The sequence below is a fragment of the Fistularia commersonii genome, chromosome 32 (assembly GCF_037954325.1).
Source record: "Fistularia commersonii isolate RoL2024-O1a breed Wild chromosome 32, RoL_Fcom_v1.0, whole genome shotgun sequence".
Classification (NCBI taxonomy): Eukaryota; Metazoa; Chordata; class Actinopteri; order Syngnathiformes; family Fistulariidae; genus Fistularia; species Fistularia commersonii.
In genome coordinates, this window is record NC_141315.1 from 2476845 (window position 1) to 2502396 (window position 25552).

At 38.0% G+C, this 25552-nt stretch overlaps 1 protein-coding gene across 2 annotated transcripts in view; it reads left to right on the top strand.

Moving 5' to 3' along the window:
* Positions 1-25552, top strand: part of gfra1b (gdnf family receptor alpha 1b) — a 28820-nt gene extending 3268 nt beyond the window's left edge. The window contains exons 4-10 of one of the 2 annotated variants that reach the window (XM_086139736.1): positions 9042-9220; positions 10052-10224; positions 11543-11652; positions 15096-15230; positions 16328-16506; positions 22967-23014; positions 23376-25552. In XM_086139736.1, coding sequence (XP_085995862.1) covers positions 9042-9220; positions 10052-10224; positions 11543-11652; positions 15096-15230; positions 16328-16506; positions 22967-23014; positions 23376-23519 — 968 coding nt within the window. In that variant the 3' untranslated portion in view covers positions 23520-25552. The remainder of the gene's footprint in view (positions 1-9041; positions 9221-10051; positions 10225-11542; positions 11653-15095; positions 15231-16327; positions 16507-22966; positions 23015-23375) is intronic. The other variant, XM_086139737.1, reaches the window with a different exon arrangement.

Here is a 25552-nt window from a genome sequence, read left to right on the forward strand (position 1 = left end):
AGAAAGGCATTAGAGTGGGAGTTTGAGAGCTACAGACCATTGACTGTACAGCATCAGGTTAACAGACGGGCAATGGGGGTGCAGGACAGGGTCTAAGTTGAAAAAAAAAAAAAACTTAATGGGTCAGATATCATGAATCCATTTGTGACCTCATTCTTGTCTGCAACCAAGCCTGATATCCACAGTGTAAATTAATGCTCCTGTGAGCATTATAGAATACTCTCTGCATCCCACGGGTCAACTGCTTGCAGCTTAATTTGATGCCTGATAAGTGAAAAACAATACTTGTTATTCGCATGTAACATGTCAAAAGTATTTTGTAGAAAACCTAGGTGTCATTTGTGAAAAAGTCAATTAGCTTTATCCATGGTATCTATAAGCCCATAGCTTGTAGAATGTTGTGTTCTACATCCTTTACCAATCGCCGATTGTTGTGCGGAGTGAGAGAGCGGTGGTACTGCAGATGTAATCATGACAAAGGAAAACAGTGCTTTCTTTGGTACATGGTGTTAATGTGTGTATCATAATATATTGTAAGTTTTATCAATGGTACAAGGAACAAAAGCAACATTTATTCTGTGACTCCATATCTACCTGAACGGTCTTGATTATCTTTCTGTTAAAAAAAAAAACACAAACTCTGTGGGGGGGTGAAGTGTTTCCAAATCACTGACAAATTTCAAGGGTACAGAATCCAGCTGTTTCTTTTTTCCTTCAAGACGTTCCTCAATGTCAAAGGAAAAAAGAAACAATCATTTAAATTAGTTCTTTATGATTGCATCCAATAATTATAAGAGAGGATTTCTGTGTGAATCAGCCGATAGAGTTTCAATAGATAAAGCAATCCTACTGTTTGTCATACGACAAGCCTGTTGTACTACAAACGGGTCCACCTTTATTACCTCGATGAATGTTTAGAGCTTGAGTGACAAACTTCAGAATTTCATAAACTCCCTGAAGCCAGTTCCTCCATTTATAAATACAATAATCTGCCTCACACGCAGGAAAAGGACAGCAATAGCTATTACAATACAACAGAGCCCAGTATGTTTCCCACCCCTTTCAGTCCATCTTCATAGCTCATCAACAGTCTGATGAACAAGAGACCCAGCCTGGCATGATGATTTTCCATTTCAAAGTGACTGCAGATTCAAGAATAATTCAGTTGGTCTAGTTGCCCGAAGCAATTGATTCATCCTCAGTAATCCTCTGCCATTGAGGCCGAACCCTGAACTGTAGGAGCAAACCACTCCCGCATCAGTAAATCTGTTGATCTATTTTGCACAAACCATAGTAGCAAGTCATCCAAATACTTTCACACGCATCATCCCATCTATAACAGAATACCAATATGTTGCAGCTATTAAAAACTCAGTGGCATACAGTCACTGCCTCATCATCAAAAGAATTTCATACATGACATGAAATGACAGAAATGAAATGACAGGTTATCCTGCATCACACCCAGTTGGGTGTTATGCAGATTTTTCAAAACATACATTGATCCTTGGATGATGAACAACCTCACTTCTGGTTTCACCTTATTTTCTATGTCACTTATACAACAATATTAGTGTGCAGAGTTCAAAATATATTAAATGTCATGATTTGAGTATTTATTTGTGATATGTTGAACAGTAACAACCTCCCACCAAAACAAATGATGTCACTGTTAGGTTTTACTCACAGTGTATCATCACTTCAATTCCAAAATAACTTGATAAATATGATAATGCCAAGGATGTCAGTGAGCATACTCAGTCTTTCACATACTGACTAACATTCCGACCTCAATGTACTTTGGCACATATGATACATACAAATGTTACTGAAAGACAGGAACTCAACAAAGTGGCTTGCAGGGTATGAATTTCTCACCAAGATGAGTGTACCTAATGGCTTGGCCATGACAAGTTGTGTCCACTGAGCCAAGTGGATATGCAAGCTTGAGTGATGCAGGCAAAGGCTAATCATGGCTTTGAGATAAGAAAAAAAAAATGCTGTAGGCTGCAGGTGAGCCAGGGTGTGATTTTGGGGATGCATTAAATCATTTGATGTGAGCGAGCCACATCCTGCATCCTCATGATCAAACACATTTGTACACATGCTTATGTACCTACAAATGTGGATGCATACTCATCATCTTCACCAAGGCATGCCTATATTATCATATCAAGTATGTTGCACTGCAAAACAAGTAAATAGATCAATTAATAAATGTTTGATATAAGAATATAGCAACTGAAAAGTTATTTCACTTCCTTGAATTAAGCGAATGGCAGATTTGTTGAGCAAAACACTTAACATGTGGGTCATTAATACTGTTGTGGACTTTGTGTTGTTTCAAAGTAGCCTGGATGCTCAGCATGAATGACAAGATTTCAAACATGGATATTTTGAATTACGAAATGGAATTTCAACAATAAAAGACTGTCTCCAAACATGTATTAAAAGATACTAGTAGGTGTTTGCATACTCAACTGTACTAAATTCCATGACATACAATGCATGCTACAAATACACTGAATGCAAAGTTAATGCATGCACAGTTAATATCAAAATGAGTGCGATGTCACTAGTCATGCTTGTAAATAACCCCATTGAAATAGAATTTACACAGTTTGTGATGCTATACATTGAAGTATATATTAAATAAGAGGGAAAACCCAGGAAGAGGCTGACTGTTGAAAAAAAAGCAGAAAGTGAGAAGGGAAGTGTGGATCTTCCCATCAAAACCTTCAGTAGCGAATGATCCAGGACCTCTCTGGACAGCAGCAGAAGAGATGGTGCTTGTGAGAATGAATGGGTCCTACAGAAAGACCAGGCCACTTCATTTAAATGTAAAACTGATAGCTAGCTGGAGTTTACCTTGAGTACAGCAACAGAGATGATTAGTAAGAAATAAGGCTTCGAACCATGTAGATAGAATGTGGCTTTAATATATGTATATTACATTACAGTCATTTAGCAGACGCTTTTATCCAAAGCGACTTGCAAAAATTGCAATTCAATAACCGAAGATCCAAAGTATCGTTATTCAGAAGTCACCACTCTATCAAATAGCCATCTCAAAACTATATACATACGTACATTCATTTCTTCGTTTTTTTTTTGTTTTTTTGGAGGGGGGGGGCATGTTGGGGGGGAGGGGGGGCTAAGTGCGATTAGTGGGGTAGTGCTTGGTGAAGAGGTATGTTTTCAGCTCACGGCGGAAGATGGGCAGCGACCCCGCTGTTCTGACCTTTTCTGGGAGTTCGTTCCACCACTGAAGAACCAAGACAGAGAAGAGCCAAGACCGGTTCGATCGGCAGCCGGGGGCTCTGAGTGATGGGGTGGACAGTCGCCGAGAGGTGGGAGATCTGAGGGGACGGGTAGGGACATGTGGCTTGACCATATCCTGAAGATATGACGGGGCTCTCCCATTCACTGCCTGGTAGGCGAGCACCAGGGTCTTGAACTTGATGGGGGCGGCTACCGGGAGCCAGTGAAGGGACATGAGAAGGGGAGTTGTGTGGGAGAATTTGGGACGGTTGAACACCAGGCGGGCTGCCGCTTTTTGAATAAGCTCCAGAGGCCTGATGGTCACCGCTGAGGCACCGGTAAGGAGGGAGTTGCAGTAGTCCAGACGAGAGATGACTAGAGTCTGGATGAGTATCTGCTCCATATCCTCCGCGAGGAATCTGCAGATCTTCCTGATGTTGTGAAGGAGGAATCTGCAGGAACGTGCGACTGCTGCGACGTTTGCTGAGAACGACAGTTGGTTGTCTGGGACCACACCCGGGTTTCTTGCAGTTGTGGTTGGCCTTACCACAGTGTAGTCGATGGTTATGGCCAGGTCTCTATGCGGACAACCTTTGCCCAGGAGAAAGAGCAGCTCAGTCTTGTCTAGGTTGAGCTTCAGGTGGTTAGTTGCCATCCAATCTGAGATGTCAGACAGGCAAGCTGTAATTCGGGTTTCCACCTGTGTGTCTGACGGAGGGAAGGACAGGATCAGCCGGATGTGCCGGCTCCACACACCAATACAACTGCTGGTGAATCCGAGGTGTCAATTATTCATGGGATTTTAACCGTTGTGATATCTGCTAATAGAGGGAACCTAATACAGAAATAAGTTGGACGGGTCATCTTTACATAATTTAAAAATATTCTGGAAAAAAAAGATGATGATGTGCTAAAGCACAGGGATATCTCTCACCCTCAATCAGACAAAATCCAGAATAAGGTATAGGGGTTTGTGTCTGGTGTGGAACGGAGAGCTCGGTGATGTCTTTGGCCAGTACATTTAAACTTACACTACACTGCGCTGCTGACGCACTTTTGGAGCCCTATAATCTGATGGTGTTTTCAGGTCTTAGTGAGTATAAAGCCAGACAGGAGGAAAAATTGATGATTTTGTAAAAGGGTTTTGAAAGGATGAAACATTTTTTGCTTGAAACTATCACGGACGCTTCTGCAAAAGACTGTTGATAGTTTTGTTGTGAAAATTGTGATGCCTTAGGCCTTTTGTCCACCAAGGCATTTTTCTCAGCTCAATACACCAGATGCGATGGCACAAACAGACTACTTCCCTTGCCCTTTATCTGGGTGAAATAAAGGTTGAGCATCACACGGAGAGAAGATGCATCCACTGGTCTGTGTGTTAGTCAGGGTTTTATGGGCAATGAAATACCTTGAAGAGTTCACTCTCCCTGTTCAAGTGCATCTCCATTGTTGTTTTCTGACACATTTCGCCCTTGACAAGCATCATAATTTAATCTCAGCACAAAATAAACACTAGGTGTCTCATCATAACACTAATAATGCTGAATGTGTTGTATTATTTCTAAAAAAATTCTGAAGCAATGCTACTGTTTTGATTGACATGCCAATATTTGATATTACTGAAACTCAAAGCATAAACGTTTTTTCTTGCAGTTCAATCAAGACCTGATACCATGTGATCGGTGTACAACCTAGCATGGTGATTGTTGGTCCAAAGTTTTTAACCGCTTAGATATTTCATTATAGTTTACATTTGAAAATGTATTGCAGGCATAGAATTAACAAGTACTGAAAGTAGCCTCAGTTTACTAAGATTAAGGCTCAGGCTGCTCTATTATCCTTATCTCTTGCAACTCACCGAGACACGCTAAATAATATGGCTCACACTCTCAGTGATACAGTTTTGATTTATAACTTGGAGGGGAATTTCAGACCAACTCTTTGTCCTCAACTCAACCTTTCTGCCACAAGAGCAGAGGAGATACTGGAAATTTTCACAGCTGTCCGAGGACCTTTGTTTTTGAGATTCTCCCCTACAAACAATAACTATCCAACATCTTGATATTTTCATTTTTTGCGGAGGGTATTTTGTGTCAGCCTGTCGGGGTTGAAAGGGTCAGATTCGAGTGTTTGCTTCACTGTCTTGTCATTTTGTCCACATCAATGGAAACGCGTTAGGCTTGCTTTGGGGATGAAACTGAAGAAGGCAAAATGAGAGTTGTTTTTTTTTTTTCTCAAGACAGTGTATCTTTCAAAGAAGATTCATTATTTGGGTGGGGATTTGGGGATTGAACTTAATTTTGTGGTGAGAGGTCACTGACTTTGGAAATGGTGCTATTTACATCACATACTGATTCAGTTATGTCATAACATTGTAAGGATAATTATCTTGTAGATCACAAATAAAGAATACTAATTAAAGAAGATGAAAAAAAAACAAGTGACTATTTCCTTGTCATTTCACTGTAAACAATTTATAAAAATGTATAAAAAAGAACAAATGTTTAAAATTCAATTCATTTCTATATGTTCAGAGTGCACTGGAGGTAGCATACGCATGAATGTTACAATCACTATACTTTCGGGCTATAAACAAAATAAATGTTAGTTTTGCTGTAACAACAATGTCTTGCCTCTCCATTAAATTGAATTCTGCCTTAAACACAAATAGAATCAGTTTGAAGTAGCAACTGAGAAAATATGACCCCCAAACTGGACTTATTAAATGCAAAAAATGCCCTCAATGGAAAGGTTTTTTCCAGCCTCGGGTGTTGTGTCTATATGAAGTCACACTGTGACCTTATGCTTCACCTTCTTACTCACACATAGCTTGAGCCCTTTGCAGCTTGCACGCATCAAAAATATAAATCCATGTTTTCTGCCAACTTTCCAAAGTAAGAACTTTTGAAGAAAGTGTTATTTGAATACAACACAGGTAAGCATTTTTTCCCCCTCTGGTTGACAGTAATTGAGGTAAAACTGTCACACCAATGGCCAAAGACCTACAAACAGCCTCTAAAGGATCATATCTCTAGGCACTTGTCAGATCTAAGTAATGGGTTTTGTAATATGTGATTAACCCAAGGTTCAAGAATGTATTCAGATTTAATCATAGCTTGTTCTGTGGTGCATGAAAGATTGCAGCGAGCTTCAATTCCACCTCAAAAGGCAGAATTACAGAACTCACTCTTCCATGCAGAGGCTGAGGATACAGTTTGTGTTATGGTGCAGAAGTCAGCCAAGCAGTAAGGACTCCAACCACAACAAATGAGAAAAATGAGATGTGAGAGCTGCACACAGAGTGCTTTTGGAAGGAATGAAGGAAAGGCGCACTGAGGTGGAGGCAAAGATAGGTGACAGGGATTTATGTTACTGAAGTCAGGGAATATGTTCTGAGTCAGAGCAATGTGCATCTTTTAAGTAAGACATTTGTGTTTTCTATATGGCAGCGGACAGCAAATCATTACATACATGACAGGCATGACATGAGTAGCAGCAGTCAGAGCCCAGCATATGTCGGAGATGCGTGCAGAGAGTAAGTTACTCTGGAGATATAATAAATCATTTATAAGTAATTTCAAATGTGTTAAAATTGCTAGTTCCTCATAGCTTACCAGTACAGCATACAACCCACTCATTTTATATATGAATCCACCCTTCTTAATAGCAATCTTATTGTCTTGGCAACCGGACTTCAATCAGTTCAGAACTGAAGAAGCCTCTCGGGTGAGGGGTGAAACGTCATAGATTTCAGCAAGAATTCACCACGACCTGGATGACTGAGAACCTCCACACACTTCTTTTTATTGAACAGAATCTACATCACTGTTTTTGCTGACATTTTCATATTACCGCACTGGACTGCCAATAGAGATGTCCAAATAAGTCAGATGTTTCAAAGTCGAAAACGCTTTGCTGCCCCGGCAAATTATTCTCTACATTGTTGACTGACACAAGCTAAACATGGCAACAATCACATCTCCTCTTAAAAGTCTACATCCCTCCCTGAATCGACTTACCGCCTCAATCTGTTATTAAGACATTTTCATAAATGGTCCAACTAGGTAAAAAAGTGTATCGTATGTAATGTGTTCCAGAAATGCAGTCATATTATGTTCCATTATAGTAGAGTAATTGTGCTGTAATTATAGTTTTCAAAAGGGAAATTGCAACATTTTACATCACAAAGTATTTACACTGACTGTATGTTTGCAGACAGTTTTATGTGAGTGGTCACTGAAAGTCCCCATACTTACAAATTCTGTGGAGGTTCTCAGTCATGGTGAATTCCTGTCGAAACCTTCTTGTCTTGCCAATTGGACTTCAAATTTTTTCACTTGAAAACGTTTCACCCCTCATCTGACTGGCCTCCTCAGTTCTAATGACCTATTGGGAGTTTCTGATTTTAACTGCCAGGGTTTTGGGTGGGCCTTGGTTAAGATGGCCTCATGAACTGAGGCTCATGTGGACGTTACATGGGTCTGGTTCTGGTGATGGGTCCTTCCTGGTGGTTCAGAGGGTGCAGAAGGTTCTTGTCCGCGAGTACAAATCCATCTTGGTGTTGACTGTTGTACATTTGTGAAAGGTTGTGGCTGAAGCCGCTTCCTCGGTTCAGAGATGGTTTTTCTGTTCTGACAAAGTTGGCCTCTTTGACTCCTCTCCACGAGCATCAATTCATGTGATCCAATAGGTTTCACTCCTTTTGTTTCGCGTTACCTTTTCACTTTCCAGTCCAGGTATTCCCACAAAGTTGCTCTTTTGTTCCAACAAATAACACCCCTATTAGCATACCTACCCCCTTCAACCTGGTTTCTGATGATCAACTTTTCCATTTACACAACAAGCCACCATAACCTAGACTTGCCCAAAACCCTGGCAGTTATATTCCGAAACTCCCCATGGATGATGGGTGAAATGTTTTTCAAGTCAAGATATGTTCACTATGCTAATAGGTTTTTACAGGGGGGTTCCAAACAATGTTATTATTGAAGCACTACTGGTATCTTTGGACTGTTTAATTTGAAGCAGAATATTGTTTGATACATAGCAACATGGCAAATAATGAAGTTGTAACTGTAAATTATGAGGAAAGCACTATATAATTGGAGTCTCATCAGTATTGGCAGAGATCCCCTTTAAATATCAGCTTGGGCTCAAAATGCTAATATTACCACTTTGATGCATTGGCAGAAAAAAGATCTTTTGACAAATATCTATATTTATACTTAACCTATGTTGAATTGGTTTTAAATATTGTAATTTATGAAGGGATCTGCATCTAATACCTGTCAAAAGAGTGCAATGTTATTATACATTATGATATGTTATAACAGCAGATGTAACGCTTGATCTTCTCTTCAGTTAAGTGCAGATGTCTTGCCTTAATATATTGCAAAATATCGGGAAAAAAAATCTAAAAAGGGAAAAAAGGAAGGAAGAAAAAAGTATCCCATGCACAACCATAACATTTGAACAAACATCAATGATAATGATATGATAATGAGCATCAGTGTCCTCAAACTATTTTAATGATTTTTGGTTAGGCAATTATGCCAAAAACCAAACAAAAATGTCTAATTAGGAATGATATATTGTTGTCATCATTGTAGAAACCTTAGGATATTTTTTGTCTCTACTGGAGGGATGTGTCCTCAGGATTATGGATAGAAATGTACATTTTTAAGTATAAATCATGTACAGCACTAAGACTAAACAGATGATCAAGTAGTGGTAACAGGAAATTGCTTGGAAAATGAATTTATATGTTTCCCCTCTCCTAGCTGAGCCTGCGTCTACAAAGGAAAACAACTGTCTTAATGCTGCCAAGGCCTGTAACCTGAATGATACGTGTAAGAAATATCGTTCAGCGTATATCAACCCCTGTACTAGCAGAGTGTCTACTTCCGAGGTCTGCAACAAGCGCAAATGCCACAAGGCTTTACGACAGTTTTTTGACAAGGTAATTATATTTGTTGTTATTGGCTGTAGAGTGTGGCGGTAACTCCAACCAAGGGTTGGCAAATTTGAAAAAATTAGTATTCTATGAAAAGCATTCAGAATAGATTCTTTACATGTACTATAAGCTATAAACCTAAAGATTAGAGGGGGGGGAGTAGGGGGAGTCTGTGAAGAGGACAATAACGGTTGTATTTTTAAAAATTTTATTACCATTACTAATTGGGTTATTAACTGTTTACCACTGGAAGAAAGTCCAAACTCAAAAAAGCAATCATTTTCAATTTCTTGGATCCATAAGTTAGGAGATGTTACAAGGGAATTAAATGTATGGGGAAATGAGAATGGCTTTTCTCATTTCTTTTTTTGTAGCTGTATACTACCAAAAACTCAATTCACCAGAATGGTAGTCTCCACCAACAAATAAGAGGCCAGAGTTCTCTGCTGAAGAAATTTTGGAATACACTCTCTGAATTGGAAGACAAATAAGTTTCTCAGGGTTTTGTGTTCAAGATGGGGCACAAGGTAGACAGGCGGATCAGTGCAGCATCAGATGCGATGCAGGGGCTATTTGTATCTTCTGTGGTGAGGACTGACTAGAGCAAGATGGAAAAGCCCAGTCCAGTTGTACATTTATGTCCTGATCCTCTTTTACAGTCATAAGCTCTAGTTTGTGACAGAGGAAGAAGGTTATTGATACATGTTACAATAAAAGTAGTCAGCCTCACTCTGTCATCTGTCATTGTTGTGAGCAGGCCCTCTGATGGGTGGCATGTATTATTCCCACCTAAATCCACCCCCCCATACTAATTTTGCTGTCTTTTCCCAAATTGAGGTTCCAACCAAATATAGCTATGGAATGCTGTTTTGCTCATGTCCAGCGGGTGACCAGGCAGCATGTGCAGAACGCAGAAGACAAACCATTGTGCCTATCTGCTCCTATGAGGATAAAGACAAACCCAACTGTTTGTCCCTCCAGAACTCATGCAAGACTAACTATGTTTGCAGGTAACACAACAACCCTCAAGTCACATAATCTTTTTGACAACATGTATTTTTACAGCGTTGGGTAGTTTTGTTGTCACCACACAATAATCTTTCAGATATATCCAACTATGGATTTCAAAAATGTTATTTGTATTTCCTTGGATCCCAAAAGCACAGGTTGTTTTCAGGACATAGCCATTATCTACACAGTGAGTAGTGATTCAGATGGTCCATCTCTGGAGGAGATAAGTACTGGTCTAGTCTGAATAATACTATATAAAACAGAGCATTGACAAGGTTAATGGACAGAAAATTGTCAGTTGACTTGTTTTAATCCATGTTCATGTCCTAACAACCAGTTCTCTAGGCTCTCTTTGTTTTTTTTCCAGTTTGGTTTCTTGGTGATATTTTATCCAAATACAAACAGCCCTGCATCAAAACCATTCCAGTGGTCATATTAGGTTATAGATAGAAAAAGAAATACCTGATGTAAAATACTGAATGACACATCAATCTGTTTCCATTATTGTAAATACAAAAAAACATCCATAGCAATGGCCCGTTATTTCCTCGCAAATTATATTTTGCCAAGTGCTCTTATTCAGCGTGTGCCCATGTGTGCATGCCAGAACTGCACCTGAATGCACACACACGCACACGCACACGCACACACACACACGCACACACACACACACACACACACTCATACACTCACACACACTAAAATCTGACTTAATGCTAATCAACCACAGATTACATAAAGTGTTACAGAAGATGTCTGTTGTTTTTAACTGTGAATAAGAGAATCAGTACTGCATCACAAAGACCTATTTAAATGTTTGCTACACACATGGTTTGCTAATCTGTAGGTTTTGGTCAACCATGAACCCAATCCCTTGTACTGTGCAGCTAAATTCGAGTTCACATGGTCATTCTTTTTTACATATGATGGTGAAATTTTCCAGCTGTATGAAAGAGCATCACAGCAACAATAGCTGACTGTGATTTGCAGAAAAATACAATCCTTTAATAAACGACCAAGATCAGTTAAGTCTTTCAGAATATACCTGGACCTTCCCTGATGCTGCTCTGAAGGATGTCTGTTTTCACTAAAAGTACAATTTAAAATATAATGAAATGGCTCTGCAGAGGTTACATTCATTCTAAACACAGATTTATTACACAATTTTATTTTAGTAAAATATGATAGTTGGACTGTGGTAAGAAACTACAAAATAATTTACTGCCTACAGTATATGATGCCATGCCTAGTAAAAGACTGATTTCTGATAAACACACAGGAGCGCTGCATCTCATATTTGCATATTCATTCATATAGGTCAAGACTGGCAGACTTTATAAGCAACTGTCAGCCTGAAGCACGATCCATATCAGGCTGTCTGAGGGAGAATTATGCTGACTGTCTGCTCTCCTACTCAGGTCTTATTGGTAAGTTGTGTTAAGTATTTAGTATTTAATACATACTGTATTACTAAAGCTTAGTCATTTAATTAATTATGGTGTTCCACAGCGTGGAAGTTTGACTCAATGCCCCGAGAGTCAGCCTCTCAAACATAATGCAATGTTTACATATATACAGTATATTTTTTCATTATTATTTTTAAAAATTATTATTACTTTTATAGACATCACAATTAATGAAGTAATTATTAGGGGTTGTTTTTTTATTGGTTTTAACACAACACTGCTGTTTTTCATCATGTATGTGTGTAGAAGAAGTGAGAGAGCAAAATGTGATATAGTATAGTCCCTGTATCTAAGCTTCTGTCTAGAACCTCCAAGTTAACAATAAGTTTGACTTTATTGTTATTTGTAAGTGGTGTTTTGCATTTTGTTTTATTTTGTTTTCATAGTTTTCATCGAATGCAGCAAAATACCATGCATTGCACTGTTGTCCAACTGTTGGAGTTGACGAAGAGCAGCAAACAGAAACCATCATAGACATGAGGCTAAATCGATTAAAAGCACACTTTACTTTGAAATCCAAGCAGCACTGCTCTGAAGGCACTTATTCCGAGGGGAAAATGTTTGCAGCGCAGTAAAATGACAGCAGGTTCAAGCACATACACTGGTCCGTAGTGATTGATTTTGAAACTCAAATACCCATCCCTCATTGACATCAGTAACAGTATTAGGATAGATATTGACTTGACTCTTCCAGCTTTTTAGTTTTCACAGTCAAGAAATCAGGCCAAAATGCTGTTTTTCTAATACAGTTTTTTTTTTTTTTTTTTACATTAAATGGATACACTCTCCACTAATGCTTATCCTTGACAAAGTGAGCAGTGGGGACAGGCTGTGCTAATTCATAGAGCACCAACTACCGGCCATCCACTTTTGACACTGAACATTCACTTTGTAAAGACAATGTGAGGAGACTCGTGATTAGAAATGCAAATGGGTATACATTTGTCATTTTACCTTAAAGAGGCAATAACAAATGACATTAAGACCATTTTCACAACATTAGAGCTTTGATTGTTATCTTATGTTGACAGTAGACATCAGACAACGGAACAACTGGGCTTACAGGCAGTATAAAGCGAATGTATTGAATGCACATGTTATCACACCTCATGCAATGTACTTCAGCTCTTTGTGACACTTATTCTCTTTTAGGCTCACTATTCCATCCGCTGCTGTGATTAAGTAGAAAGGGAAAAAAGTATGTTCCACTGAGTTCTGGTAATGAGGTTTAAAGAACGACACTTACAATTATTTCAAAGGGTAGACATTTAAAGCTACACCTTTAATATTCACACAGCTCGCAGAGGTTACACCCCTCTAATGGCTTAACCACTCATCTTTTACATTGAGTACCAGAATTGGCATGTGCTTCTTCACCTAATAAGCATACTTCATGTGGTCTGTGAAGGTCAGTCTTGTTCAAACAAGATGGCAGCTTGGCCAAGAATGGTTTCTTTTCAATCTCTGCTGAAGAACTGCAATTTGCCCCGAAATGCACAATGTCTATTCTATTTTAACTAATACAATATGTGGAACTGTGTATTAAAACATGTGTATTAAAACAATAAATTATATTGGAAAACAGATTACAACATAAATGTATAGAAAATACAGATATGTTATATGTGTGTTTAACTTTTTACGTATTTTTACATCGTGTGATTATTCTCATTTGTACAGTGTTTCATGTCGGCTTAACATGATTTCAACTGGGAATATTTTCAATCCTACACTGAATCATCAATCTGACAGCATGGCTTATTTACAGATAAAGATAAGATAATATAAGATAAACTTTATTGATCCCCAAAGGGGAAATGGTCCTGTTTAAACAATGTTGTTTCAAAAGTCTGTTTGGCCAAAGTTCCATGTGACACATATTAAACAAACATGAAAAAGGTACACATTATACAATGTATAGTAAGGTAAAATGAACAGCTGGGACCTTTAATTCTAATGCAATATATGTAGGCTACAGTTTATCTCCCCTGATTTAAGTAATGCATCTAACAATTTTCCTCACCATGTCATATTTAATATTCAACATATGTCTCACACATTTGCATTTGTATTTAACTGAAATGAGATACATATATCTGCATATGTTTGGAATTGATAAGAGGACATATAGAAATACAAAGAGCTTTCTCTATATTGTACAGAGGCACAGGATAAGTACACTGCTCAAAAAAATAAAGGGAACACTTAAAAAACACATCCTAGATCTAAATGAATGAAATATTCTTATGAAATACTTTGCTCTTTACACAGTTGAATGTGCTGACAACAAAATCACACAAAAATGATCAATGGAAATCAATTGTATCAACCCATGGAGGTCTGATTAGGAATCACACTTAAAATTAAAGTGTAAAAACAAACTCCAGGCTGATCCAACTTTGATGTAATGTCCTTAAAACAAGTCAAAATGAATCTGTGTTGCTTCCTGAATGAACACTATGATTTCACAGAAGTGTGATTGACTTGGATTTACATTGTATTGTTCAAGTGTTCCCTTTATTATTTTGAGCAGTATATTTAAAAGGGGCTCTCAGAATTTCAACTATTGTTTTTTAAAGCTCACAGGACTTAATCTTTTAAATGAAATGAGAATTAAAAGATAGCAAGAAGATACTCAGCAACCAACGTATCAATACCATGTCTAATAAATTGTTACATTCACTAATGGCAAAACAGATATATATATTAGGCAATGTGAAAATTTTGATATGTAACGTGTAAATACAAGTTTTAATATAGTATGCCATATGTACAGAAAAATTATATATTTGTATCTATTCATAAGGGTCAAGTGTTCTGATCACATAGTACCCCACAGGTAAAACATTCCTCCATCAATCTTCATATGGAGACATATATATTTGTCGTATATTTCCTTATTGGATAGCTTGGACTCTCCCCCAAACCCATTGCTTCCATCAATCAAACATAAAAATCTACAGACAGCAGGCCCGTAACAGCAGCTCTACTTACTCTCTATGGTTTGCCAATTTTATTTACCTCAGCAGTTTTCAGGAATTATGCTCCTGTCAGAAGACTGTAAACAACATCTAATTACAAATCAGTAAGGTTTGGTGATATTATAATCCTGATGCAGCAGGTTGTCAGTGTCAAGCCCTGGAAAGCTGATTCTTGGTTGAAATAGAACAAAAGATTTGCATGAAAACACTGGTCTCAAAACTGGTGAATTGCGATTCATCACACGCACTGAGCAGTTTGTGAAACACCCTTTCTGTAATGAAGATGTGCTTATACTAATGGGGGAGATCTGAACACTACAACAATGAGAAGTGGATGAGAAATGTAGCTAAATGCGTCCAGTTAGAGAACCACAAATGTGATTGCTGAACAATAGCTGTGACGTGTTCTCTTGTATTCCACAGGTACTGTGATGACACCCAATTATGTGCGATCACTCGGTATAAGCCTGTCACCGTGGTGCGACTGCAACAGCAGCGGCAACAGCAAGCCAGACTGTGATAAATTTGCAGACTTTTTCACCAACAATCGATGCCTACGTGAGTGCCCATATTCAGCCTTGCTTCCTTGAAACAGGGGACATTGAGATAATGGTTTCAAGCTAGACTTTTTAAGTGACGGAGCAATTTCTTTGACTTTGACATGAAAGGCACATACTCTCTCAAAAGTATCTCTCTTGCTTCAGGGTACTGCCATGAATGCAAATAGGCATTCGGATCAGAATGCACTGTCGTTTTCAACGTCAGTTTTGACTGAATTGTTCTCAATTGTCATTACTCTGGGTTACCTTTTAGATTAATTGCTAATTTTTCTATATTATTATTACATCTTTTTTCTCATTTAAATATATCAAAGACTAGTATACTAAAACAAATCATCACAAAAGGCCATTGGATAAATTGTAGGCTTTGCGAATAACATCTTAAGGGCAGAATCCCATTTCAAAAAATACTTGTGAAAGGTCAACTCATTTCACTTCTTACCAAGTTTCCTAAAGTATAAACTATAATTGTCTTTTATCCTCAAATTAGGCAAAATGTAGTGAGCTCCTGACGTGTGAGATTACCAAATATTTATAAATTGCAAGGAAAGCAGGATGGCTCGGCCTGCACTCAATGGCGTTAATTTTGTGAATATAGTTAATTTGTTTCATTTAGCTATATTTTTCCTCTCCCGTGGCTATTAATACAGATTTGTTATTGATAAGGAAGTAATAATATCAGTAGAAGAAAATATGTTTTTTTTTTTTTGTTGTTTTTTTTCACTGTGTCTGGTTGGGTAATTGCACAGTATTTTACCTATTTTTTTTTTCCACAAACAGCTCATGGGGCTGAACTCACTCGCCATGGTACTAGCTTGTGAAAATAGCAATTAGTATCCACTGCAAGTCTCTGTCTAGTATTGTGTTATTGTTCTGTAAACACATAAATATGAACAAACTCCCGCATTTTTACCTGAAGGCTAGGCTTAGTAAGCTTTGTCATGGACATCGCTTAATTTCTGATTGTACAGCAAACTGCTACTTCTACAGTTTGCTCATTTATGATCTTTTACTTTCCATTTGTTCTCATGTCTACTAGCAATTATAAAGGCTATGTGACTTCATGCCATATACTAATGCACTCTGGTCCGCCAGGTAACGCCATACAGGCTTTTGGCAATGGCACGGATGTGGGAGTTTGGCAACCCCAACCCCCAATTCGGCCGACTGTTCTGCAGCGAGACAGAACTAACAATGCACTGGACATATTCACGGACGTGACCAAAGTGGATCTAACTGCTGACTCACTCTATCACATCTGCGGGACCCTACAGGTGACATTCTAAAGTATTGTTTAAGTTTTGTCCGTCAGATTGTTTAATAAATGTCAGTTTTAAATATTCCCTTTGTGCCTTGAGTAAAAGTAAATCTTGTCTATTCACTCACCATTTGGCCAACGTTGTTTACATATGTTTTACTCTGTGTCCCTATTCTGACACTAATGAGAGTTACCTTATGAGATTTTAGCCGACCCACACCCACAATAGTTTAGACTTCTGCTCGTCCCATTAGCTGAAAAGCGACTGACCTGTGAAGGGATTCCCCTGAGCCAAAAGAGGGACCACAAGATTGAGAGGCAATTAGTTTGTTTTAATAATAACCTTTTTATCCTAGTCCTGTCATTCGCTTGCAGCAGTGCATCCCATTAAAAGTGACTGAAAAACTCTTCTGTAGAGTTGTTGTATTTACTTTTACACGGTAATTATAAGAGAAAATGAAGAACAACCGCACGCTAAGAAATCTGTAGCTGTACCTGGCCAGATGTTTCTTCTGTGATATATGTGGAACAATAACAAAGTTTTCACACAAATAAAAGCAGATTGGCTAGCATCAAATTAAGACATTACATTACATTACATTACATTACAGTTTGGCAGACGCTTTTATCCAAAGCGACTTATAGACCTTAACATCAGGTACCAGTCCATTCAGTCAGCGTGCATATCAGGTGTCTGGATCTGTCATGTTGATGGATCAGGGATGGGTTTATGATTTTTTGTTGGCATGGACAGAATCCCCCCTCCTGGGCAGAAAGATGAGACATCAGTGTGGAGTCAGAGTTTCCAAAGCTGTCATGTCAAACCTAATTGGTTGCCACAGTAATATCAGAAATGGCCCGCAGGGGTGGTATGTGTGCCTTTTTGTGTGTTTGTGTGTGTTAATGCGTCTGGATATGTTTGCACAGGGACACAGTGGCATTCTTGAGAGCCTTCCAAATGTTCCATCCACCAGTAGGGCTTGGTTAATGGTTGGGAAAAAAAGAAAGCTTACATTTATTTGAATTTCTTTCACACTCAAAATACAAACACTTGCTTTCGAATGGTCTTCATCTGTAAAGCACATTCAACACCTTGAGGTCTCAAAGCGCTTTAGACAGGATCTCTCATTCACCCAAATACCAAGGGCGGCAGAGCCCTTGGTGAGCCCAAGTTGCTAACCAGACTAATAAGTAGCAAGCAGGGGTTTGGAGCCAGGGATTGAATCACCAATCTTCTGATTGGAGTTGTGCCCACTCTATCAACTGAGCCTCAGCTACCCCCTTTCGTCATTGGGGAAACAAGTACAGCTGGCAATCAGTCTTTGAAATGGCTGCAGTATTCACACACACACACTTATCAGCTCAGTAATAACAGTAACAATCCACTGGACATAATAATTTTAACCCTTTTTCCAGCATTATTAGTTACACCTGAATAATGGTTACTGTTTAAAAACAGAGACGTTCTTGTTGTCTGTTTTGTACGTTTCAAACTCTTTTGTAATGACAGCAAAACATTAAGATTTGATTACCTAGCGACTAGGTTATCAAATCTAAATAGGCTAGGTCCTAACCTATTAAAAAATAAAATTAGAATATAATGATAAACAGAGCTAACCAATGGCTGGAGCCCTAGACTTGTCTGTCTATCTGTCATATTTTTCGCATTATAAGGCGCACTTAAAAGTCTTACATTTTCTCAAAAATCGGCCGTGCACTTTGTAATTCGGTGCGCCTGAATTAATTATTTTGCTTATTGACCTCCAACCAATATTACGAGATACAATGCGCTCAAAGTTAGATAACCAATTATGTGCTGGAATACAATGTTGTTCCAAACTCACACTAACTTCAGGTGTCCGCTCTCACTGGCAACGATAAACCAATCAGAGAACAGAACGTGATACGCTTACTTCCGCCACTTTTTGTAATACCGGTACATACTGTGCTTCAATATAATATTACTGTACATTTGTGTGTATGAAGACCCCCCAAAATGGCATCTGTTAAGAGACATGCTTACAAAACGAAACTCAAACTCCAGGCCATCAGTAACGCCGTAGATCACGGGAATAGAGCAGCGAAAGAATTCAACATGAATGAATCAATGGTATGGAAGTTTAGGAAGCAAGCAGATTAACTTAGCTAAGTGAAGACCAAACATTATCTGAGTGAACAAAGCGAGATAGCCGCAAATATATGGCAAAATTGAACAGTGGGTTATTGAACGAATGAATGGCTTGATTAAAGTTCAACCAAACTGACTTAGTTTCGCTTAATATACCGTATGTTTTATTCTGCGCCTGATAATGGTCCGCAAAACACGGTATCTTTTTTCATTAATGTTTATTGCAACATTACCAACAAATAAATCATCCTTACTATTTTGGCTGTTAAGGCAACTTGAACGAATTCTGACGGATGTTTATTTTTATCCTATGTATTGGAATTTTAACCTAAGCTTTTCTAATGTGCATAAGCCATCATATTACTTCCAGTACAGATGAAAGATGAGACATGGATGAAAAATCAATTTGAAAGAATTCCATTATAAACAAAAAACAAAAAACAGAAACAGTGTATAATGCTGCCTTTCTGTTTTTTAATTTCTCTTTATCATGTTTCATTGTTTGTCATGCTTTCCATGTTAACCAACAGCAGGTTTCCCTGAGACAGAACTTAACCTTGGTGACATGCTGTCACCACTGTCAGATAATTGTGTGGAGGATGTGTGTGTGTGTGTGTGTGTGTGTGTGTGTGTGTGTGTGTGTGGTAAGATCTCTCAGGGACGTCAGAACACAGAATTCATGGTATGATTTTTGATTAACACATGTAGAGTTAACAACCATCTTCCTGATTTTGTTGGTTACTGGGATGTGGACCGCTGACTGTTTTTCAAAAAAGGGCCAATGATGAAAAGAGTGCTTTTTTCTTTTTTCTTTTTTTAAGTCAGTGCAGCCAGAGGAGGAGTGAAAAATTATCTCCAGGGAAAAAAGGGTGTAAGTCCAGTCCTCAATCAAAACAAAATTGTAGAAAAAAAAAAATTACCCCCATGCCTGTCATTCTGGATTAGAGACTCTAAAATTGCATCCCTTATTCTTTTCTACCAGATTTAGCTTTCTTTTTCGATTTCACCCATTTGGACTATGGAACCTCTCTATGCTATTTAGCGATCTGTACTCTAGGCCTTTGTTGCTGCCTCATCATTTTGAAAGTGATAATTGCTGGTCACCAAATATCATCAGTCCAGGAAGAAGAGTCTTCACACAAGCCCTTTTTGTACATTTGCCATCTGTGTTTTATTTAGTCACCGTAGGTTGAAAAATGTAAATGAATAAATAAATAACTTCACATCGAAATAATTGAAAATACTTTCCAATTAACGTGTGAAAAATTTAAAGTGATGAATAATGTTTGTTTTTTGACATCACTAATGTTGAATTTCTTTATTTGCATGACGTCTTCAACAAAGTGCTTATGCTCTGTTCTTAAAATATATTTATTACAGTGATTAATGTGTTTTGCTTACCAATTTATTTTGTTGACAAATCCAGACTGTCACCCTTCAGTCCAAATACCTGCTACAAATAAGTATCAATATATCAAGATGGAATAAAAAGAAATTGAAGCTCAAAAATAAATAAGTACCAAGACTAAATAGAATTAGACCTAAAGTCATCAATGTATGTCCAAAAACAACCATACCCACACTACCACCGCTGCCACCACCATCTCCATCTCTTTAAAAAGTGCTAGAATGCAAAAAAGGTACCAAAAAGGTATCAAATGTTGAGGACATCCCTGCAATGTTTTAAGAATGTAAACTTCAGAAGCATTATGTTAATTTACAGCGGTGCCCTGGAAGGTTCTGAGCATGATAATTCTTGGAAACCTCTTAAAAAAACTGTATTCAGAACTTAGAGATCACAAAGCAAGCTCCAGATGAGATTATGGACCAAACAGCATGCTCATTACTCCAGAATAGAAAGAAACAAATTGACTTCCAAAAGGTCATTCACAATCTGGACTGAATACAACTCAACAATATCTCACATGGTGGCAACCTAAAGAAATGCCTGACTGTTAAAAAGTGCATTATTGTTAATCATCCTGCAGCATCTTACAATTTTGACACCTTAATGACATTTTGACAGCAGTGGCATGAATCCAACATAGCAGTTTGCTGCCTGCCTTTCTACTTTCTATCAGATGTTCATTGAAAAATGATCTGGGATACAGTGACCACTATTGTCCAACCTACATGGTCTTTACCTCCAGTCATACAAAAAAACAAAAAACAAAAGTAGACTAAAATCATGACATTAATTGTGAACAGAGCCTTAATGAGACTTTAGATCAATGAATCTGAAACCTGAGTCTTTCAGGAAGTGTTGTAGGGAAGGATGGAGACAATAGCAAAATCAGACAAATAAGATTAAAGAAAGAGACTTGATGATCATCGCTAACCTTTATGGTATAAAAAATATGAAATCAACACACAATGTTATACATATCTGATTGATAAAGTGTACATTATTGCAGGTAGGAGAGGAGACATGGGATGTTATTGATTATTATACATTGAAGAGTTTGATTGCACCTAGGAGGAAAGACTTTTGCTAGCCTCCATAATTATACAAAGCAAGTCTTTTTATTTTGAAGCATCAAATTTGTTTGAATTTTCAAAGTTGAATCAGGTAGAAATACAAAAACATAGTTATTAAACTTCAAGCCATCATTGAATAATGTTTAGCATACATTTTTGCCTCTTACCTAACCATGATCATGAACTTGAGCCAGTTGCTAAAAATTGGATGACTAAGACAGAACTCAAAGAACATATTGGAGTAAAGCAAGGTATTTTAGTGAAGAGCTAGCAGGAGAATGTTCATCATGACCCCTGTTGCCAAAAATGAAGGTCAAAGGAACAAATAACTTCTTAGCTATTGCCTTGAATTACTATCAACAATTCAATCATTGGGGTGGCGTTGTGTGGCGCGGTGCAGGAGATAGAGCAATCATCTTGGGAACCAAACATTCCTAGTTCAATTCCCCGCTCTTCCTAGTGTATTGAAGTGCTGGTGAGCAAAACACTGAGCCCCCTCACTGCTCTGCTGGCGGACGGCAGCCTTCTGCTCAAGGTTGATCCATGATGGATCCTTAATTGCAGAGAATGAATTTCACCACAAGGGATTAATAAAGGATAAATTATTATTATGTAAATGAAACACAACACCTTTTTCGACAATGCATTTGTTTAAACTTCTGTGACAGGAACTTTTCCTACACACAAGGAAGGAGTCTCAGCCACAGAGTTTTTGATTAATACATATGTCAGTATCATTAAGAAGACTAAGAATGAAATGTACTGACTAGTAATCATTGTTTTTCCTGCTCGGACCGTCATCTTTCCCAAAGATCTTACCAGGTCAAATCAACATGTGTCAAAACATTCACATGAGATTTAATTTAGAGGTGACTCTGAAGTAAATGCCACAGAAATGTCCATAGCAGTCATATTTATAAACATGCAAGTAGCCCTTACAGGTGAGGTATCAAATGCAATGTGGGAAATCATTTCCGTATGCTGATTTTGACATTTTACATGATGGAAACATTTTACTTACCGCACATATACTTTAGGGGCTTGTAGCCTCTTTCGAACCTGTTGGTTTTAACCAAAAACATTTCAGGGAGCTACTTTTTCAGCACTGATATTTTTTGCGGGGGTTAGTTTTTCACGAAAAGATGATATCACAAACTTTAAGCGAGACAATCTATCATATTGGCTTTTAATAGCGATAATATGATTTATCACCCATAAAACATTCTCCAGGAGGAAAGACCTCCTACAAAGCAATTAATCATTCTTCTCCAGAATCCTGGTTCACAGAATTCTTCCTACTTAAGAAGCGACGAGTGGAGTGTTTCTTATGTTCCCAAAGCAAAACGCATGCACTCTATCATTTCAGTGTACTCCATCTCTGTATCTCTGTGCTTTGCTTGTGGGCGTCTGTGTGCAAATGATTTTTTTTTTTTTTTTAATGAATGACTGAGAAGGCTTCAAGTGCCCTGGGAAAAGTTTTAATACACTGAAATGTTGTAACCTTGAAGTGGCACAAATAGGTGTTTGTACATCTACAAACTGACACAAACACATATTTAAATCTGAAAAAGATGATAACTCAGGGAGTATGCACACCTAGAATACCATTTCTGAGTATTTCAAATACGTTGCAAGAATGAGTTTGCTTTCATGTCATGCTAAAATCATTTACTCAACCTTGGCACACTTGGATCGCATGTAAACCTAACTTCTGCGGCAAGATAGTTATTTCACTCTATTCAGACTAAATGATAATTTCAAAGAAGTGCACGTTTACATCACTCTGAGCAAGGGTGGGAATATAAAAGTTTGGTAAAGCCAATTAGAGAAGAAATGAAAATGTGATTTTTTTTTCTTTTCCCCTTTTCAGGCCCAAAAACAGGTGTCAAACCTAACAGTGGACACTGCTCTGTGTGTGGTAGGAACAATTTAATTCCTGATGTTAATCCTATTAGTACCTGAACCCTTGGAGAAATATTTGCGCCAGAAAAGATGTTTCTGCTACATTCAGCCCAATTTCTGTTTATTTCTAAAACAATATTATGAAGGGGTACTTCATAATGTGTGTGTGTGTGTGTGTGTGTGTGTGTGTGTGTGTGTGTTAGATCTGGAATGTAACAAATCACACATGACAGGAAAGTTTATTAAAAATGTTATTTATAACCTGGCATATCAAGTCTAACATCTAATGCAAATCATCCCACAAGTCATCCAATATGTCACCAAATGTTTTCTAACTTCATCCTTAATGTGAAACTAACCACATTTCTCACTCTCAGCAGGACGAGTCCAGGGACTCCAGCGCGATTGCTAGAAGTTCCCCAAGTGACCTCTCTGGCTTACATCCCTCCAATCTGCTATTGGCACTTGCCTTTGCTTTCACACCAACAGCATTACAGCTAGAAGGGTTTCAGCTTTTGTAGAGTCAAAGGACAATGGATGATTTTTCTTTATCGAGATATCCTTTTACTCATATTTATTTACAAGTTTGTCAAAATGTACAAGTAATGTAGGAGCACTGAATACAGGTCCTTGGTTTGTGCCAGCAGTGTGTTTAAAACAGCCTTGCTGCAATGATGGCACTTCTCTTGCCCTCAGAGTCTTCTCGGAGGACAGTTTAATGACTTGAAAAGTCAATTTCATCCAGAGAAAACCAACTTTTTTAGTTGAAGCCTTTGATTGGATATAACTGTAAATAAAATAAACGTTGTTGGAATGCGTGCAATCCCTGCATGCACAGCTGAAGGCGACTTGATGATGAGGCTAAAATGGATCACTCTCTGCATAACTGTGCTGTAGATTGTCCTGTCACTTAACCTGCTTTGGTTCAACAAAAAACAAGCTAATTGTTGATCTAAAATAGATAATCTGTTTATGTCGTGATGGACCAGTAAAGCTGAGAAGAGACATTGTATGAAATGTGATTCGTGAAGCATTTTTAATATGACTCATCAATTAGCCCATGACATTTCGTTGAGAAGGGAACATATCAACCAAAAGAAAGCCAAACCCATTATCCTCTTCTGTCTATTCAGAACTAAGTATCTCTCGATTTGCTAGAATGAATTGATTGTTGAAAACGGTCACTTGTGGTCTTATCACATTGCTTCTAAAGAAAAGTTTGTAAATAGGATACATGATGTGTGTACTATTACAGTATGCTTGTTAGATTGTAACATATTGTCTGTAATGTTTTTCAAGAGGGGCTTCTTAACCCCATCTGATGTAGCTAAAATACGAAAGATTATGACTTTTTGTGATTTTATTTTGATGACAAAGTGCATAATATTATGTTAAGCGTTATTATTTTCTTTTAAAGAAAGTTTTAAATTCATCTGTAATAGCATAAAAAACTCACACATGTCAGTGTAACAAAATATTATTCTGCTGTTGGTGCTGACTGTGAGTAGAATTTGCTGGATTAATTGAGATGCCCAAGAATGGCACTTGTTTCCATGCAATTACATGTATTTAAGTTGCTAGCACGTCATTAATGAGGAATGTGTACATACCCCCTAGTAGAGCAAAGGCTGTACAACTGTAGACATTGAATTGCCCCTGATCCAAATGGAGAAATCAAGTTAAGGTAATTAATCACCCTCTAACTGTGGAATCACATAATCAAATGTCAACATTTTACATCAGTTCTAGAATTAGTCTGAAATTCCTTTCCTACACTAGCCCAACATAAGCCTGTAATGGTGCGCATCTGTATCGATGGTGCATTTGAGATGGTGTTGAAAGATCACTGCTCGTTTTGCTCTGCAACCACAACAAAAGATCTCACGTGAGATGCTTTCTTTCTGTACAGTGACAAATGACAAAGAATTTTAAAACTGGGTTATCCGTTTAGAGTTTTGCCAAACATGAAATAAACATGTCAAACAGTGGCTCATACTGGTTCCTATAATCAGCACATTGCTATTTAATCTGTTCTGTTAGCAGCTGAGCTTTATGCATAACAGGACTGTAGAAACACACCTGGTAGATGCACCGCCATTGCCAGTCTGATCACATCAGTCCCTGTGGGAAGTGACACAGCGAACAAGGACGCAGCCCGTGGAGGACAGGCTACAAACACATCTCCCAAAGAATATGGCCCACCTGCCTCAGCGCAGTAATAGACCACTTGAATAAGAGAGGGAGTGAAAGATTTATTAGATGGGTCATTGAAACAAACGACCCAAATATTCTACACTTGTTATGCATGAGAAGAATAGGACAACTGTCAGGCTCTAAGTTGGAGCGACCCAAACCTTTTTTAGAAGAGACACATGCACTCACACATCAATTATGGCATAAGGATGTGCAGTTTTTGTCAAAATATGCCATATAAATATAAATACATTGCTGTGATGATGTGCTCCAAATGGTAAAGATGGCAACACTGTAATGTTTGACATTTGCATTATAAAAAAAGAAGGTTTTGACAAAAAACAAATAAGTATATGTTGTA